This window comes from Hippoglossus stenolepis, chromosome 4 (assembly GCF_022539355.2).
Source record: "Hippoglossus stenolepis isolate QCI-W04-F060 chromosome 4, HSTE1.2, whole genome shotgun sequence".
NCBI lineage: Eukaryota > Metazoa > Chordata > Actinopteri > Pleuronectiformes > Pleuronectidae > Hippoglossus > Hippoglossus stenolepis.
The window spans coordinates 12,988,791-13,007,090 of record NC_061486.1 but is presented as its reverse complement, the minus strand read 5'-3'; the positions used below and the strand labels follow the sequence as shown (position 1 = coordinate 13,007,090).

General features: G+C 40.6%; 2 protein-coding genes across 2 annotated transcripts; both read right to left on the bottom strand.

Moving 5' to 3' along the window:
- Nucleotides 1-36: 36 nt before the first annotated feature.
- chchd2 (coiled-coil-helix-coiled-coil-helix domain containing 2) lies at nucleotides 37-3,877 on the bottom strand. Its single transcript, XM_035153725.1, has 4 exons — nucleotides 3,678-3,877; nucleotides 1,963-2,221; nucleotides 1,216-1,435; nucleotides 37-415 (listed from the first exon to the last, which is right to left on the bottom strand). The coding sequence occupies exons 1-4, from the start codon at nucleotides 3,725-3,727 to the stop codon at nucleotides 405-407; spliced, it is 540 nt and encodes a 179-aa protein (XP_035009616.1). The 5' UTR covers nucleotides 3,728-3,877; the 3' UTR covers nucleotides 37-404.
- Nucleotides 3,878-10,821: 6,944 nt separating this feature from the next.
- On the bottom strand, nucleotides 10,822-16,471 carry im:7138535 (uncharacterized protein LOC797998 homolog). The gene is made up of 8 exons (XM_035155555.2): nucleotides 16,300-16,471; nucleotides 16,091-16,197; nucleotides 12,898-13,023; nucleotides 12,493-12,746; nucleotides 12,328-12,408; nucleotides 12,137-12,253; nucleotides 11,372-11,518; nucleotides 10,822-11,279 (listed from the first exon to the last, which is right to left on the bottom strand). Exons 1-8 carry the CDS (start codon nucleotides 16,341-16,343, stop codon nucleotides 11,115-11,117), a joined length of 1,041 nt encoding a protein of 346 aa, XP_035011446.1. The 5' UTR covers nucleotides 16,344-16,471; the 3' UTR covers nucleotides 10,822-11,114.
- Between the last annotated feature and the right edge of the window lie 1,829 nt (nucleotides 16,472-18,300).

The following is an 18,300-nucleotide window of genomic DNA, read 5'->3' as shown; positions in this document are numbered from 1 at the left end:
AAACCCATGAAAGACGTCATCACACCACACAGAGCATTCACAGTCCAAGTGCTTTATTACAGTGGACATCTACAGAGAGAGATGTGATTTCACAATTTATCAACAAATAATGCAGTTCACCTTATAATAATGATACTGGAGGAATTTTAAATTAAAAGCACTGAAGCAGAAGAAAAACATCAACTCAAAACACTGCAACACAAAACCTATGAACATTATTTATACGACTATGATTACAAGGTCTGCAGCTGTCTCCTGAGAAACAAACACAATGATGTCTGATGATCAAATGTCTAAATGAAGCATGTTTATTAATCTCTTGTGAATTACACCAGTAAGTATCCAGTATGGTTACTTATTGCAGTTTGTGCGTGTACTTCTCTCTCCAGGTATTTGTCTCAGCCTTATGACAAACCTGTGGAGAAAAGACAAGTTTGATTAACACACGGTCTATCATAGTTATTAAGTATTATAATCAGGGATTTGGTTTATTTGACCCCTTTGAACTTTGCAAGAGAAAAAGTCCACCAGTGACTGTTTTGGTATTTTTACAGACTGATGTCTAATTTCTTGGAGGATATTCAAATACTTCATATCACTCAACTCTGTACAACCTGCATGAAAAGGTTAAGCAAGTCAATAAACAATAAAGAAAGAAGTTATTTAAACTATGTATGTTTTTGTAAATTAAGTCGCGACACTCTCAGGCGCCACTGCATGATATCAACACGTTTTTCACTGCACACAACAAAATGTATGTAAACGTAGGAGACAGAGGTCTTTGCTTCTGCTGCAAAAAGAATAAATGCCCCGACTGTTATGGTTTTTATTTTAAATTGATTTGTACAGGATCGTGCACAGGAGGTCCAGTTTCAGAGGGTTAAAAATAATACAATACATGAAAAAAGGTTATATAAAGCATTCAGAAACTACTGCTACTCCCTATGGCCACATTGGGTGGTGTAACACATTACAACACAACTCTGATGCCCTTGATGACAAGAGCTTAGGTTTCGCCTTTTTTATTTGTGTTAAATCAAACATAAAAAGTAAAGCCAACCGCAAGATCAAGACTACAAAGACCCTGTATTGATGTGATATAAAATAAAGGATGAAGCCGAAATTGTGTTGAAACATTATGATATAATTACACTTTCCATCAATGAGATGAATTCTTTAGGTATTGGAATAGAAGTAATTCCACACTTCACTCACCATTGGAGAACTTGCACTGCTTGAGCACTTCACTGAAGCCCTCACACAGTTTGAAGTCGCTCTGGTTTTGGGCGCACTCGACGAACTGTTTTAGTTCGTAAGAGCAGGCCTGCTGTTCCTGCTGAGGAGGCTGCTGCTGGTACATGGACTGTGGCTGCTGCTGGTACATGGACTGTGGCTGCTGCTGGTACTGCGGCTGGTACTGCGGCTGCTGGGGCTCCTGAAAGACACGAGGCAGATGATGCAATTATTCATACATCTTGTGTACATACGGTATTTTAAGACCAAAATAATGTATTGAAACATCTGGTTAACTGCTAGCTATTTTAGGTCAAATAATATTTTTTCTCCCACAAAAGCTGTGTCCAGTTAATCTGAACATGCATCTTTTCCTCCTCTGTAACCAAATATCTGTACACAGATAAAAACACCAACAAATACCAGGCTATGAAAAGACTACTGCAGGTAAGAAATCAATCACTAAATAAGAAGCACCAACTGCTGATAGAGCTTTACTGAAAACAAGATCACCTAGTTAAGGTGTGAGGTTGCAAATATCATTATTGTTTAGTATGTACATACACAGTGCATGTACTCGCATGTTCTGATCTGTGGATTACATCAAATGTTTGTTTCATCAACACTTCACCACACACACACACACAATCTTCAGTACCTGTGACCTACCTACCACGATACAGACACTAATCTGATGCTAATCCAGCCCTACGATCGCAGTTTATTTACCTGGTATGTGACGTCAGGCTTGTCGGACTCTGATTGTCCTCCACCGAAGCCTCCACTGAGGGCGTGGCCGATGGTGTGTCCCACTGCAGAGCCCACTGCCACACCGGCGGCTGTAGTTGCCATCTGGGCAAACATACCCGGCTGCCTGGGTGCTGCTGGTGCGCCCACAGCAGAGGCAGGAGCCTGCATTGGAACTGGAGCATGGGAGGGAGGAGGTGCAGCCCTGGCCATGGGTGGAGGTGATGGTGGTGGTGACCGCCTGTGAAGAGAACGTTTATTCAGAGGTTTGGTCCAATTGCAATCAACAGCTGGAAACTATCTGCATTTACTGACATAATTTTAAATAATGTCTTTGAGTTCTCTGGCTCTGTTCAGACCTGGTATTAACATCCATCCTGACAAATCCGATCACAGGTACACTGCGCTAAGTTCGCCTGTTCAGACTTGGCACTAAAATGTGTTTAGTGTTTCTCCTAACACCACTTGTGATCAGATCTCACTTACCCGCTCTACATGACAGAAAATCATCTACGTCATTTGTGTTCGCAGAGAAACAGACGTGTCCGATGTCAATGTTTGTGTGTTGGCGTGAGCAAGAAAGACAGAGAGGAGTCGGGAGCGGCTGAATGAAACTGGTACAGTTCTGCTGCGAAGACGGGTTTAAAAATGCAAGAATTATTTTAGAATCAGAAGTATTTATCATTATGTGGTATTCAGCGTTGTTACTTAGGTGGTGGTTATAAACAAAATAACGTATGGACGGCGATAAGTGTAAGAATACTTTGACTCAGTGTGAAACTGTGGCAGGTCATTGACGTCATGCGAGTGGAAAGTCCTTCATATGTGGCCCAGGGCCGGATTTGTGGGGATCAGATATCAGGACGCTTTGGGGACACATTTGGCTGCGTTCAGACCTGAACTTAGTGCTGACCATTTGTGATTGGATCACTCAGGATGGATGTTAATACCAAGTCACAGCCTCTGGTATTTAATTATTACTAAATTATTAGTCATTAGTCGATTAAAGGTTGTACTTTTAAAAAGAGACAAATGATTAAAAACACTTTAAGAGAAACAATATAATTAACAATGAAGATATATTGTGATAAAACAGTAGAAAACATCAGCAGATCAGTGTGAACACTACAGTAGAAGTAGCAGTGGCCCATGGGGTCAGTTAAGGTCCCTGTTATGAGACTTGCTGCGTTTGGTTGGTTGGTTTGGCATTAAAATCATGTTAAAGTACATGGACCTGAGGATGTTGAGACATGGGGGACAGGAGGTCAGAGGTTCGATGCTCATGTTAGAAGATCACATTTAAGATAAGACAAATATTACACGTCTGATTATTTATACACTGAAGAAAATCCAAAATGATATCTAGTCGTTTTAATTTACTTGTGGGTTTGTAGGAAACAAATTTAGCGAAGAGTAGTTTTTATATAACAAATCGTTGAAGCGTGTTTGATGCGACACAACAGAAAAATGCCGAAAACACCGTGACCTTCAATTTCTGAAATCCACTGAAGGTTCAACACACGTTTCAAGACGTGTAAATGTACAAAATAATCCACTGTTATAAATGTGTTGAATCTCCAGGAGGCTAACATACGGTGCAGTGACGTAGGTAAAGTGGCTAGCCGGTTCTCTAAACCACTCTCACGGTCGTTACAACAACTTTAAACCCACAAATGTGATTTAAATCGGGCTGTTACCTGGCTGGAGGGGCCATCCTGGATGTCCTGCTTCTGCTTCCTCTCGGCATCGTTATAACTGTTGGTAAAAGTGTTGCTTTTCAGGCGGATTAAGATTCAGACGCGGCGCTCAGGTGCTGTCAAGCTAACTCGACCTTTGGCTAATCGGGAACTTTCCTTGTGTTACATCAGTTGTCTTCCGGGTGACTTCCTCGTATAACGGAACCAATGGAGCCGCCTGCTTCATCTTCTTCTCTGGAGATTAACGGGAGTGTGCACCCACAGTGTTGCACTACCGCCACCCTCAGGCTTTATTCTACCTCGTTATCATAGACTGTATACACACCAGAGAGAACACTGTTGCGTCAAAGAGAACACACACATCCAAGATAACTAAGCAGCTAGTCTGACATCATAGCACCAGGTTTTCCAACAAGCCACGCCCCCAAATATTGACTGTTGCTATAGCAGCGGTAGCTACCTTGGGAAGCCATGGGTTCTTTTGACTTCATGTGACTCTGCACCGCACTGATTTAACGTGATGCATGCTGGTTAGAAATTTTGTCTGACTTTTACCAGCGCTGCAAAACATCACCATGTCACATGACCTTCAAATATTGTGGGAGAGTCAGCTGCAATCAGACCGTGCAGTTGTTCTCCTTCAGCTGCAGCACCTGGGTGCATAAAAAAGTACATAAAATGACGGAAACTATCGTTGTTAAACTTTATTCAACGGCCGCAGTAAACACCAGAACATGTGCAAACTGCATCATCATTATAACATCTGTCAAAACCACGCATGTTCACAGTAAGACAAGCTGGAGGGTTTTACTTTACACTTCTTCTTCACCCCTTTAAAATCTTTTATTGCTGCAGCCGGAGGAACTGTACTGTGATCACTCTGCAAGGACTCGGCAAGGAGCTGCCTTTGGGCAATCAAAAACACACATTCATTTTTTAACATCTGCTGTGGAGAAAGAGTCACTTTGCTGAAAATCTTTGTTCAAAAGCCTTCAAATGTCGCAGGCAACGACAATTAAAATGGAAATGGGAATCTGTGGGGGACTAAAGACTAAAACTTATCCAAGTTACACGCTTTCATTCTGGTAATCTGGTAACAAGATTCTTGATTAAAAAGGTTTGGAGAAGGCGTTGCACAGTCTGGAGAAGAACCTGCTGATGGCGCTGGATCTTGATGGTGGTGTCACAAGCAGATCTTTGACGACAGAGACAATATATTTGTCCAGTGTTGGGTCTTCAATTTCCAATTCTAACAGCACACTTACAACCCCGTGCCACTTTTTGCAGATTTTTTTGAAAACTGCTTTGTCAAGGTGTTTCATCATTTTTGGGGTGATCTCAAAATCTTCATCCTTGATTTCGACCCATATGTTTTCGAGTAGACGCTCGATGATGGTGTTTGGTGATCTGAGAGTGTTCGACAACTTTGCTTTAGCAAAGATCCTCGAAACCAGCTTCAGAACAATTATCCTGATGGGTAATTTCCTTCCTTCCACTGTTGGTTCTTGCTCTTCTCTGTATTCTTCACTGAATTCAGGAGTGGTCACCTTGCTTTCTGAGCCAGACCCGTTACCAGGTGCCGAAGGCAGACTGGCCCCACCGATCGGGCCCTCTGACACAGCTTTTTCTAAACTATGTGTTATCACCGTGGAAGTGAGAGTTTCTGACTGTGTGTGAAGCCACCACCTCATTACTCCAAGGAAACACCACACAATGGCAAGGATGTCAGCTGATATTATAGCACGTGGCGGACAAACCGTTATGCTTGTGCACCGTGGTTGTGAGGCTTTTGGTCGTGAGGTCATCTTAAATCTCATCCTATCTATGTGATTGCTGAGGATATTATTCAGCTCGTTGGTTAACTCGAGGGTTTCACCACTGAAAATATCATCCATCCATTGAGACCCATTCTGCCCCTGCTGTATCTCACCAACTGCTGTTGGAAGCAGAGCGTCAACATCACTCGTAACAGATTGCATTGACTGCCTACCCAAAACCTTGTCAAAGGCTGGGTTGTAAAGGCTGTCAAAGTACTTGTTATTCAGTCTGCCCACAATACGACAAATGGACGCTTGGGCAAACTGCTTTGCAGCGATTGTCCTAATCCTTTCAGACACTTTCTTCAGAGAGGGTGTGCTCTGGGCTGTTTCTGGATCATCTTTGTTTTGCGACATGATTTCATCCACAATCACCTCAGCAACGTCATCTGCAACATTCTTAATCTCCAGAGTGGAGCCAGATTCCAACTGATCATAATCATAGTCGGATATTTCATCGTTAGTAGATTCTGTGTATTGAGAGACCTCCTCCTTAATGATCTCCTGGACAGTTGTGGATGTTGCAGACAGAAGACTTTCCCTGTCTTCTGAGATTGTCTTCTGGGATGAGGATGATGACTGACTGTCATCTTCATTGACCAGTTGGTAGACCTTCTTTTTGCTCTTAGAAGGTGCACACATACGTTTCAGATTCCTCATGAGTCCCTTGATCATTTTGCCGGCCTGTTGAATCATACCTTGTAGTCTTTTTGGAGGTGTGACACGAGGAGTAGTTGCCTTCACACTGTCCACGCCCATGGAAAGGACAGAGTTGACACACTCTGCAATCTCTTTAGCAGTCAACTGGGTCAAATTCTCTGAACTTACAAGATTGATTTCATCTGGAACGTCAAGAGCCTGAGCAAAAACCTGAGGAAGTGTGTTGCCCAAAGAGCAAATCACACTCTTCTCAGACACAGGCACAGCTGTGCTCTCAAGATCCTTTAGGATGGATTGTGTCATCAAAATGACAATTTCCAGCAGTTTCTCTCCGAGTATGGTCATTGTGGCCACATCAGGTTTGCCTTTTTTCGAAAGATTCCATTGTTCTGATGTCATGCCTTGGAAAAAGGACGTCACAATGGGCAGAATGCTGTCGATGTCCATCTTCATGTTTCTGATATTGTTTTTCAATACTTCTCTTATTGGCTTAGTTTTTAAAAATCGTACTATTCCTGTCGGAAGTGCTCTCTCTGTTCTCCGTGTACTACCCCTACCATACACTGATCAACTAGGACAAAGGAGATATCAGATATGAGATTATAGCACACACCAAAGGGAACACACACACCAAAGAGAACTTGGTGCTAAAGCCTGGTGCTATGATGTCAGACTAGCTGCTTAGTTCTCTTTGGTGTGTGTGTACACACCATAGACTGTATATATAATGGGCGTAGGGTCCGTGACGTCACCCGTTGGTTTCTGAAGAGTGAAAATTAGGCTAGTAGTAGGCGTTCACCCGGCGCCATCTTGCCGGTGCTGACTCCTCCTAGTTCCTGGCTAACCAATAAATGGGCAAAGAGGAGGAGCGCGAGTGAAGACTGACAGCTGAGCCACGCCCGCAGAGCTCAACGTTACCTGGTTAGCTCAGGCTAAGGAGCTAGGCTACATGCTATCCGCGGCCGCAAACCGGCTAGCGCTGCGGTGTTGTTGCTTCAGGATGGTCGCGATCTTTACAACGAACTCACTAGAGGTAAGTAACCTTGAAACTACACAACAACAAAACCTATTGCTTTATCTATTATCATAATCATATGCTTACATGCCTCAAGTGGTTTTTAATATGTAATTGTTATAAAAGTTACCGTTTATTTAACACGTGTAATGAACAGATTGAAGCAAATTAACTACACTACTACAGAGTCGTGTGTTTGGTTGTGACTTGATTTTAATTTTAATAAGTTAATAAGTTAATATGAATACGCTACATGTGTAAGTTGCATGTGATAGTAACTATGTTTCACAAATGTTGTGATACATGCTGGTATAACCACCATTACTATTGCCACTCTGTTTATTTAGCCTGTTATGGAATTTACAGTGAATTAGACAGTTTAGATAAGATTATAATCTCCACACACCACTGTTGGTTCTCATATTTATTATATAATTATGTTTTCACACAGAGAAGTGGAGAGACTTGATGTGGACTGTTATCAACAGCTCTGTGGGAGATTATCACCTTGAATATTACAGATGAGGTAGAAAGACATTTTATCTATTTGTACAATGTTTTATTTCTTTCAGTACATTACATTTCATTTAGCTGATGCTTTATCCAAAGCGACTTACAATATGTGCATTTAACCATGAGGGTACAAACCCAGAGCCCAGTACATTGGTTCTGTCTGAAATCTGTGGTGCTTCCACCTGCTGAACACAGAATAAACTGTAAGAACCAGTCTTTGCTGGAACATACACAACATAAAACATCCTTTTATAGTGAGTTTCTTCTTTTCATTAGATGAAGCACTGCAGCACCTGATGTCCTCAGCATCCACTGTGGCAGCAGCAACATGGTGGAGATCGGCAGCTTCAGGCTGGTCAACATGAGGACGACCTGCACCAGCTTCATCTGCACAACACTTCATGTTTTCCTCCCTTAACTAAAGATGGCCTGCAACTGTTTAGAGTTGGCAGTCATTGCTAAGTGTCATGGATAATAGAGTTAATTTCTATATTCATTATGGTTGGTTAAAAAAATGAACACTTATCAGAACAATGTTTATCTTTTACTTTCTGATTTGATACACTTTAGATAAAAACCCAGTGTTTTATTTTTCTTCTTTGCCATAAGAGACAGAACACAGTCAGCACAGCTGTGTCCTTCAGGCTCGTCCGTCCCTAATAAAATGACAGGAAACATAAAAGTATGGCATTATTGTAGAGGAAGTGTTACTTATGAACAAAGTTTGTATCCTTATTTTCTGTGGATATTCAACTATGTATTTGAATATGGTTTTGGATTAAACAGTGCACTACCAAGACAATGAATGTACAGTATGGAGTTCTTCCACATTAATAGTATTGCATTTATAATTTAATGCATTATGTATTATGTGCAATACTTTGCTTTGATTGTTTGTAAGTTATGAAAACAGGTCTGTACCTGGAGTCAGTGTTGAAGTGATGACCCTCAGTGTTCAGTCTGGTTGGATTCCAGTTGTGTCTCATGTTGGACATCCACAGGTGCAGGCTGTCTGATTCACCTAGAGGAACATTCAACACAAATACACAGATACGTAAAGTCATACATGTGCCAGGTTAACTCCTTAACAGACTTTTACATGGTAAAAATAAAAGTTTATTACTTCAAAGTTCATCAGATCATAATCATTTCAGCTTAGGAAATAGGTGGTGGACATCAGCCTCAGGTTCTCTATGTGAATGTCTATTCTAGTAAAGTTACACTTCCTATAATTTATTTATGTGACAAAAAAATACATTATTCTGCATGTCCACTTATTTAACACAATAATTCAGTAAAGTCTGCCTAAGATTAACGATGTAAAAACTGAATGTAGCCGACAGGTTTAGTTTTCACTAACACGTTACAACACATCAACACCAATACTCTGAATAAAGAGCTTTAGGAGACGTAATGCTACTTTAAACAGCTGCTCTTAAAATGCAGATGTCAAAGCTGTCTCCGTCCGGGAACAAGCCGAACATCAAACCGTATTATTCATCCGATATGTGAGTGAAACCTCTCCACAGACTCAGGTCCTGTTCGGTGACGGGGGTTAGCCTGTTAGCCTGTTAGCTCAGGTGAAGCCGAGCAGGCAACAGGCTAGGAGCTGGAGTCGCGCGCTAACGGTGACGTCACCTGTCCATCAAGTGATAATTATTCATAATTTCAAACCTCTATATCATTTAAACGAGTGAGTTAGAAAAAAATTCACCCCCCTCAGAGTTGTCATGAAGGAAGAACTAAGTGATTGAGACTAAAACCGTTTTTGAACCATGCTGTAAACAGGTTTAATTCTGCTCTAAAGTCGGGCTTTTTAACATGGGAGTCAATGGGAATTGACTCCTTCTTGGAGCCAGCCTCAAGTGGCCACCCAGTGAACTGCAGCTTTTTGCACTTCCGTATTGGCCTCATCGCTCAGCCCGGGATGTTGCCCCTTGGCTCGTTATCTACTTATTTTTAATCTGCTTGTCCACTCCACTCATTGTTAAAATCATAATAATAATAAATGTTTTTTTTAAACATTAAACATAAACAGCTGTAAAAGAATTATACTTCATGCACGGAGCGGGTTAGTATCTTAAAGAAAGTGAAAAGAATCCTGGATTCCCACAAAAAATTGAATGGGTTCATCCCAGCCCTCCACAAAGTTTCATGGAAATTGATTGAGCTGCTTTTGCATAATCCCACTAACAAACAAAAAACAAACTAGGGCTACGTTGTAGCACTAACGGGCCCAAGCACAGGCATTTTGAAGCCTGTTGCGGTTAGTGGAGAGAGCGATCCTTCGGATGAACCTTCGCCGATGAACCTTCGCCGCACCTCAATGTTTACACGGTTTGAGGAAATGTCACAATTCTGACCATGAGCCAATGACTTGACTGAGCTCTTTTGAGCTGTTTATTGTAAAGCAGCCAGGAGCAGTTCATCAAAGTATAAAACATGTCACTTCCTGTAGCCAGCAGGTGGCGCTGTGATATTAAGTCATGATTTCTGTGTAGATGTCATCAGGCCGGGACTCTTGTCTTACATGTCTAGTTTGGACTCGATTGGACCAAATATGTCCGAGATACAGAACCTCATGTTTTGATGGCGTGTAATCAAACTTTGATGCCACGCCACGGTCACACCTTGTGATGAAATAAAATATACAGAGGTAGTTTATATCTCCATCTTGTTGAGATGACATTCCCAGAAGTTGAAGTTGATCTGATGAAAGCCCAAGGACAAGTTCATCAGAGTAAAATTGTAGAAAATGGCCAAAATGGCCACTAAAGCCAAAATGGCGGTCTTCCTGTTTTGTCTAGCATATCTATCCAAGAGACTTTTTTGTTTGTTATGTAAAGACACATGGCCCTACCGATTTTTGTACATGTCGGCCAATCGTGGTGCCGGGGCTGCACTTTAGGGGGCGCTAGTCAGTTATTTGAGCATGTCTAGGCCCTGAAAAAGCCCCAAAAGGGAAATAAAAATCCTTTGAAATACAATAGGGCCTCCCACCGTTGGTGCTCGGGCCCTAATAAACAACCAAACAGACCCAGATGAAAAAAATAACCTCCTCCGCTGAGTTTATAGCAAAATTCCAATAAACTTGTGTTTCGTAGGTTCAAGTATCCAGAATAAAATAAACCTCATTATATAAATGTGCAAAGCCAACATGTAAAAGAACATGTTAGTTTTATTTTATTCTTTGATAAACAGAACAAAAATATATTTTTCCATACCAGTACATTACAGCAATGACAAGCTCTTTTAGAAATGTACATGTCAGGTATGTTTATGTGTTATAACTAAAAAGTATACACACAATTATAACTATAAAATTAAATCCCATGTGGCGATCCATGGCCACATTTTATTTGAAGTATTTAAATAAAGGAAAATGATCACTTATTCCTTCATTTGAGCAGCAAAACTAAAGACAAAGACATGTTACAGGTTTTTCCCTTTCTTCTTATCTGGAAATTTACGCCGATGATGGTGTCCACCTCCTCGACCCCCTCGGTTCCCTTTCGCGCTTCGCTCTCCCCACACTGGCATAGGCGGCTCAATTTCCCCCGGTCGTCCTCCTCTGTCGGGTACACTGCCCATCCGTATCTAGTAAGACCAAAGACATTTTAGAAACCATCTGCATTCAGAGCTGAACACACCTTCAATCAGACTCATGGACTTGGTGTTTACAGTTGTACCTTGTACACGGCAGTGCTTTTTCCAGCTTTGATCGGCTCAATGAAGGACTGATCCTCTCTGGCAGCAAGCAGAAGAGACAGAGACACTCGGGAGGAGCGGGTGAGGGACTCAAGAGGAGGCACCGAGGCAAGCGCTTCTCTGCGCTCCTGTAAATAAAGAACTGATTGAACTGGGCTGTCTGATTTTATCATGACACACAGTGATGCATCGTGTCGTCAGATTTTGACCAGAGCTGAAACAAGAATCTGAGGAGTCGAATGACTGAGAAGTCGTCAGCAGAAATTTTTCACAATGGAACACTGTTCCTGAGTGAAATACTGGGAACAAAATTACTATACTAGAAGGACACTCAGAGAAAGCATTCCTCCACCAAGCCTAACACCATATCTCGCATTGTTTAAGAAAGGGAAAAAACTATTCTTGGATCTGCCCCTAAATCTGGATGCGCAAAAAAAAAAAATGTATTGGGTTCTTCCCTGAACCATATCATAACCTTCCACCCAGTAGCTTTAGTGTAATACTGTTAACTAACAAAAAAAAACCAAATGCAGATGAAAACATAACCTCCTTGGTGGAGGTAATTATATACAATTAGTTATCACACTTTATTCTCTAGGGACCATACGTTTCCATAAAAAAAATATTTTAGCTTAAATTTATTAAGTAGTTGTTATAATTTTAATCAATATTTCAGTGTGGATGGACATTGTGGCTAAAAGTGACAGGAGTCAAGGGTAACAGGCGCAGTGACTTAACATTCTTACCTTTTGTTTTTCTCCCCAGCCAAAGGACTCGAGTGTGACCTGAAAGCGTTTGGTCATCATCTGCCAGCGACGTTGATAATCCTTTGACATGACTTGACTGATCTTTTTAACTTGAATCTTAAAGCAGAAAAGAAAATAAGGTTGAGATGCGGCTTTGAGGATTAAATATGAGAACAGCTCTGAAAACGTACCCACTGCTCTGAGCGGAGGTTGGTGTTAAGCAGAGGGTCCATCATGGCTCCACCTGGTAGACGAGCGAGCCTGGACTCCACCTGTATTAAAATGCCATCAAATTAAGCTTTTACAAGTGTGATCATGACTTACACAAAACTCATTCTCTCTTTCATCAGCCTTACTTCACTCAACACATCCTCAAATTGGGAAGAGGCGTCCATGTTAAGTGCATGCAACACTAATATCCACTCCGCCTGCATCTCAGCCTTCCTCCTCTCTTTGTCAGAATAATCTTCTTCTTCCTCATCTTCGTCTTCATGGCTGTGATCTACAACTCGCTGCTCTTTTTCAGACTCGTCTCCTGTTGTCTTCTCCTCATGATGTAATTCCTGATGCTTGATCATGTGAGCTGCTTGCAGTTCTGATACAAGGAATTCTGAAGGATGAAGCAATAATACACCCTTCATTTAAAAGGGATGTTCAGTAAATGTATAGATCCATAGGCACTGAAATCATCTGTTATTAGCATAAACAAAGAAATTTGCAGCAGAAGCAAGTGGACGTGTCTTATATCTATCACTTCTCACCAGTGACTTTGTTGAGGACAGTTGGATCCAGCACCTCTGACATCAGCACAGTGAGAGGAGAGAACATGCCGGATAGTAAAGTTCTCAGCTCGCCCACCAGCAACACATTGCCCGTTCCAACTGAGTCTACAAATAAAAAGAAAGACGAGCACATTTTATTTATATAGTTCTAGCATTTTAGAGTTAAAATGATCAGTCAAATAATCGATTAGTAAATTGATGGAACATGAATTGTGATTTTTTAACAAATAATGTTTTGTTTGGCACTTTGTCAAAAATAAAAAGTAATTTGAAGACATTTTAAATTACTTATACAGCAATCTGAATATGATCTCTTAGGCTTAATTCAATGGACCAAATGACAATTAATGGTGAAAATAATAATCTGATAGTTGCTAGTTGCAATTCTAATTTACAACTAGGGCTACGTTGTAGCACTAACGGGCCCGAGCACACGCATTTTGAAGCCTGTTGCGGTTAGTGGAGAGAGCGATCAATGACCAAGCGCACGTCTCCGCCTTGCCTGCTAATTGCTCATTACGGTCCACGCTATCAATTGCACATCACACTGTGCAAGTCCAAACTGTGCACTGTCCAAAAAAAATAATAATACGGACAGACAGACGGACGAAATCCGTCTGTCTGTCCGTCCCAAAACAATTAAAAAAAATACGGACAGACTAACTAAAAGTACAAAAGTAACTAAAAAGTAACTAAAAGTAAAAAAGTAACTAAAAAGTACAAAAGTAACTTAAAAGTAACTTAAAAGTAAAAAAGTAACTAAAAAGTACAAAAGTAACTAAAAAGTACAAAAGTAACTAAAAAGTAACTAAAAAGTACAAAAGTAACTAAAAAGTACAAAGTAACTAAAAAGTAACTAAAAAGTACAAAGTAACTAAAAAGTAACTAAAAGTACGAAAGTAACAAAAAAGTAACAAAAAAGTAACTAAAAGTACAAAAGTAACTAAAACGTAACTAAAAGTACAAAAGTAACTAAAACGTAAGTAAAAGTACAAAAGTAACTAAAAAGTAACTAAAAGTACAAAAGTAACTAAAAAGTAACGAAGTAAAAAGTAACTAAAAAGTACAAAAGTAACTAAAAATAACTAAAAGTACAAAAGTAACTAAAAAGTACAAAAGTAACTAAAAAGTACAAAAGTAACTAAAAAGTAACTAAAAGTACGAAAGTAACTAAAAAGTAACTAAAAGTACAAAAGTAACTAAAAGTACGAAAGTAACTAAAAGTACCGAAAGTAACTAAAAGTACGAAAGTAACTAAAAGTACGAAAGTAACGAAAAGTAACGAAGTAACTAAAAGTAACAAAGTAACGAAAAGTTACAAAGTAACTAAAAGTAACGAAGTAACGAAAAGTTACAAAGTAACTAAAAGTAACGAAAAGTTACAAAGTAACGAAAAGTAACTAAAGTAACTAAAAGTAACGAAAAGTAACGAAAAGTTACGTAAAGTAACGTAACGTAGGTGGTGCTATGACCCTGAACTAATATTAATATATGGATGTGTTCAGGTCAGGATTGTGATCATAGGTCAGTAGTTCGGAGCCGGTTGGATAATGCAGAGTGGATTTACAAAGTACTTCCTGTTTCATGGCGAATCAGTAGGTGGCGCTATGACACTGAGGAAATATTGACACATAGAGCTGTTCAGGCTTGGTCTCTGATCATGAGACATCAGTTTGGCGGTGATAGGACACTGCACACTGGACTTATGACAACATCGTCTCCTTTGGGGGCTGTTGCTACACAAATGTAGTTTGAGGGAGATAGACCCATGAACACGGAAGTTACAGCAATTTCGTGTGTCACAGCGAGTCAATGAACTTTAACGCCACGCCATTAATATGGCGTTTGACAAAAAGTCACAGTAATCTTATACCTACATTATCAATGTCTTGAGACCCTTTTGACATAGGTTTGACATGGCTGCGGTCAGTAGATGAGGAGGAATACTTCCAAGTGTAAGACATGCAAAAAACAAGACATTTCCTGTTGCCACCAGGGGGCGCTGTGTTTTTAAGTCATGATTTCTGTGTAGATGTCATCAGGCCGGGACTTTTGTCTTACATGTCTAGTTTGGACTAGATTCGACCAAATATGTCAGAGATACAGAACCTCGTGTTTTGATGGCGTGTAATCAAACTTTGACACCACGCCACGGTCACATCGTGTGACGAAAAATCGATCTTTGAGGTAGTTTTCATCTCCATCTTGTTGTGATGACACGCATCTCCATATAAAGTTGATGAAAGCCCTGGGACAAGTACATCAAAGTAAAAATGTGGAAAATGGCCAATATGGCCACTAAAGTCAAAATGGCGGGCTTCCTGTTTCTTTTTTCCCAATTGCACCTCTGACCTTTTTTGTTTGTCTTGCCATGATACACCTGGGCTACGATTTTTGTGAAGATCGGTGAAAGCTAACTGAGGGGCTTTTCCTTAGATGGCGCTGTTGAGCCATTTTTCCACGCCCATTTCAAATTACTCCAGAATACAATTACTTTTTGGGGTTTTGAATTCCCTGCAAACAATTTGAGCATGTCTAGGCCCTGAAAACGCCCCAAAAGGGAAATACAAATCCTTCAAAATACAATAGGGCCTCCGACCGGAGGTGCTCGGGCCCTAATTACAACAAAAGTATGTGGAAGAAACCCACAATAAATAAAATATAAGAAAAATGCAACACAAGTGAAAGGGTATACAATATTAAAACCTTATTAACAACCCAGACTTGTAGACACAGTTGTAACAGATCTCAGGTGATCTGCCAGTTTGATTCAGAGAAAAGTAGAATATAAATGAATTGAAATAATAAGTATTATTCTATTCTTTTTAAGGGCTCAGAGTGTCTTTTTGTGTTTCATCCTCTTAGATGTACTTAATATTAAACACCTTCACTAGATGATGATTTTATTCTACTGTCAGTGAAGCTACCACCTGCTGATCAGTGTGCAGCCCCACACTCAGCAGACAGGGCTCTATAATCAAGTCTTGTGAACAGGCTGACAAACCTCACTCCACAGAAGGTTTTAATGTTTTTAAATGTATTTGTGTTACTGTAATTTGAAATGAAAAACATGTGTACACTTCCTACCCTCCGTTGGTGTAAGATTATTTAGAACATAATGTTTGAGGGGGCCCCCCTGGGACTTTCTGACTCTAGAACCGGCCCTGCTCACCCCTCAGCTCCGGACAGACCCTCCTCAGCTCCGCAGACAACCAGCTGAGCAGCGGGCACGGGAGCTCGTCGCACTCACACCGAGTCCGGCAGCAGCTGCCCGGGTACCTGAGCAGGAAGCAGAGCCCACAGGTGAGAGACAGGTCTATGCTTTATGGTCCTGACGCTGCTAGTGTCACAACAACGAGAGCTTTCCTTGACGTAACTTACCCTAAAGCTTTAATGGCGGAAGCGGTCCCCCCGCTTCTCTCCATTGTGTCTGTGAAAGACACGTTCACACCTGCAGCTGTAAATCAGCTCCACACAAACAACCACAGTTCAATAAAGTCTATGGTTCAAACGTGTTTACCACTGCACTTCCTCTATGCTGCTTTTTACAGGGTCTGGTGGCGGGACGCACATCGTCCCCTGAAGGCCGGAGTGTGCACTGCACGTGTGGTTTAAAAATATATGCACAAAAAATGTGAAACCACTTGGAATCAATAGTAAAACAAAAGTAAAATTATTTAAAAAAAAACAAAAACATTTTTTTAAGAAATATTGACAACTGAAAATAAAAGTGGGGTTTATACAAGAGTTTTAGCAAAAAATAATTAACCAAAATTATAAATACAAAAATAATAACAAAACATAAAAGGTAAAACCTCTGTTTAAAATTGGAAAGGAAATATTGTATTATATACAAATAGATTTTTTTTACATAATCTTAACATTCAATTTTAAAATAAATCAACAAAATTACATGAATATACAACTTAAACTGTAAGATTTTGAATAATGTTTTTGAGTTTTACTTTATTTTCAGAAGCTATAAATTGAAGGTCATTAGAAAGTGTGTGATATAATCTGTCTACTTCCCTCTGCCCCCCCTCCCTAAACACCTGGACAAGCATGGCTGACCCCCTTCCCCATAACTTGTATACACCTACTTTACAATAACCGCTCTACCTTAAGAGACAAAGTCATCATTGTTTACAAGATTTTTGTCACATAACTCAAATGAAACTGTACTTGAGAGGAAACAGTCAGTCCAGTTGTGATGTATCACATATTTTTATCCACTAGAAGCCGCTAGAGCTCTGTGATGATGATGGACTGTGGTGTTTTAATAAGACAAAATCAAATAACACACAGATCAAATGTGGAAGCAGAAAGTACACTTACTTAAGTGCATCTCTTAAGTGTAACGTTAAGGATACCTGCACTACTGTCTATTATGATAATGAGCTACGATGTAACTTCCTGATATCTCCCAGGCCTATGTACAGTATGTCTTATTCTTTCTTCACCTCAGGTTAGTCAGCCTGATTAAAGCCAGTGGGCAAACATTAGCTACTCTAATAAAGGCTTTTTAATTCCTCCTCTACAGCAAGAAGTTTGTTTGCTTTTTATATGAAAATCTATCAACCTGGGACCAAAGAGCACATTTCTTTCCTTTTTCTGTCCAAAAAATAACTAAACAAAAAATGCTAATTGTATAGTCGCAGAGGACCATGGCTCTGCCTTCGTCTTCTCCTCGTCTTTATTATAATCACTTCTCACAACATTTATACGCCTGAGCCTGGTTTGTCCCACTCAGCACTCTCACAGGTCTTGCTGATGCAGGCAGTGCAGCTCACACACACACACACACACACACACACACACACACACACACACACACACACACACACACACACACACACAGTGTTATATGGAGTATTGTGGTTGTCAGGGGGCACTGGCAGCTCTTGATTTAAAACATCGATCAGGCTTTTATGGCTGCTGGTTCTGCTTGGGTATAGCACACCTCCTGCCGCAGCTCTCACAGCAGAAATCCTTGAATTTAAGTGGCACCATCACACTGGGAAAGCTAAGTGAACTTGTTCTCTGTGATCCGGCTCAGTAGATGAAGATATGTTTATAGTAATAAGTGGAGAAAGCAGTTGAATTTCATTTTTTGTGTCTTGTGCAGCCGCCTGATGCGTAACAGGGCTGGTCCTCTGATGTCTGCTTCATTAACTTTGTCTGATTGTGTCGTTGTGGCTGACTCCAAAAGGCCTCCCCTCCTCTGTGTGCACTGTTTGACCACATGCGGACTGCACAGCGGGCGGTATGTGAGACACCTCGTCATGCTTACGGCACAAGCCCCTCCATCATTGGCCCGTAAACCGGACAGGAACAATGGAGACAATGGCAGCGAGGCGTGCTCAGCCCTGACGTACAGTGCTT

Excerpts from the sequence above, each read along its gene's own strand:
- chchd2 (XM_035153725.1), bottom strand. The coding sequence starts at position 3,727 with ATGCCGAGAGGAAGCAGAAGCAGGACATCCAGGATGGCCCCTCCAGCC. Across the intron at positions 2,222-3,677 it reads AGGATGGCCCCTCCAGCCAG|GCGGTCACCACCACCATCAC; the intron begins GTAACAGCCCGA and ends TTCTCTTCACAG. Across the intron at positions 1,436-1,962 it reads AGCCTGACGTCACATACCAG|GAGCCCCAGCAGCCGCAGTA; the intron begins GTAAATAAACTG and ends CGTGTCTTTCAG.
- im:7138535 (XM_035155555.2), bottom strand. The coding sequence starts at position 16,343 with ATGGAGAGAAGCGGGGGGACCGCTTCCGCCATTAAAGCTTTAGG. Across the intron at positions 13,024-16,090 it reads GGTCTGTCCGGAGCTGAGGG|ACTCAGTTGGAACGGGCAAT; the intron begins GTGAGCAGGGCC and ends TTTTATTTGTAG. Across the intron at positions 12,409-12,492 it reads TTGAGGATGTGTTGAGTGAA|GTGGAGTCCAGGCTCGCTCG; the intron begins GTAAGGCTGATG and ends ATTTTAATACAG.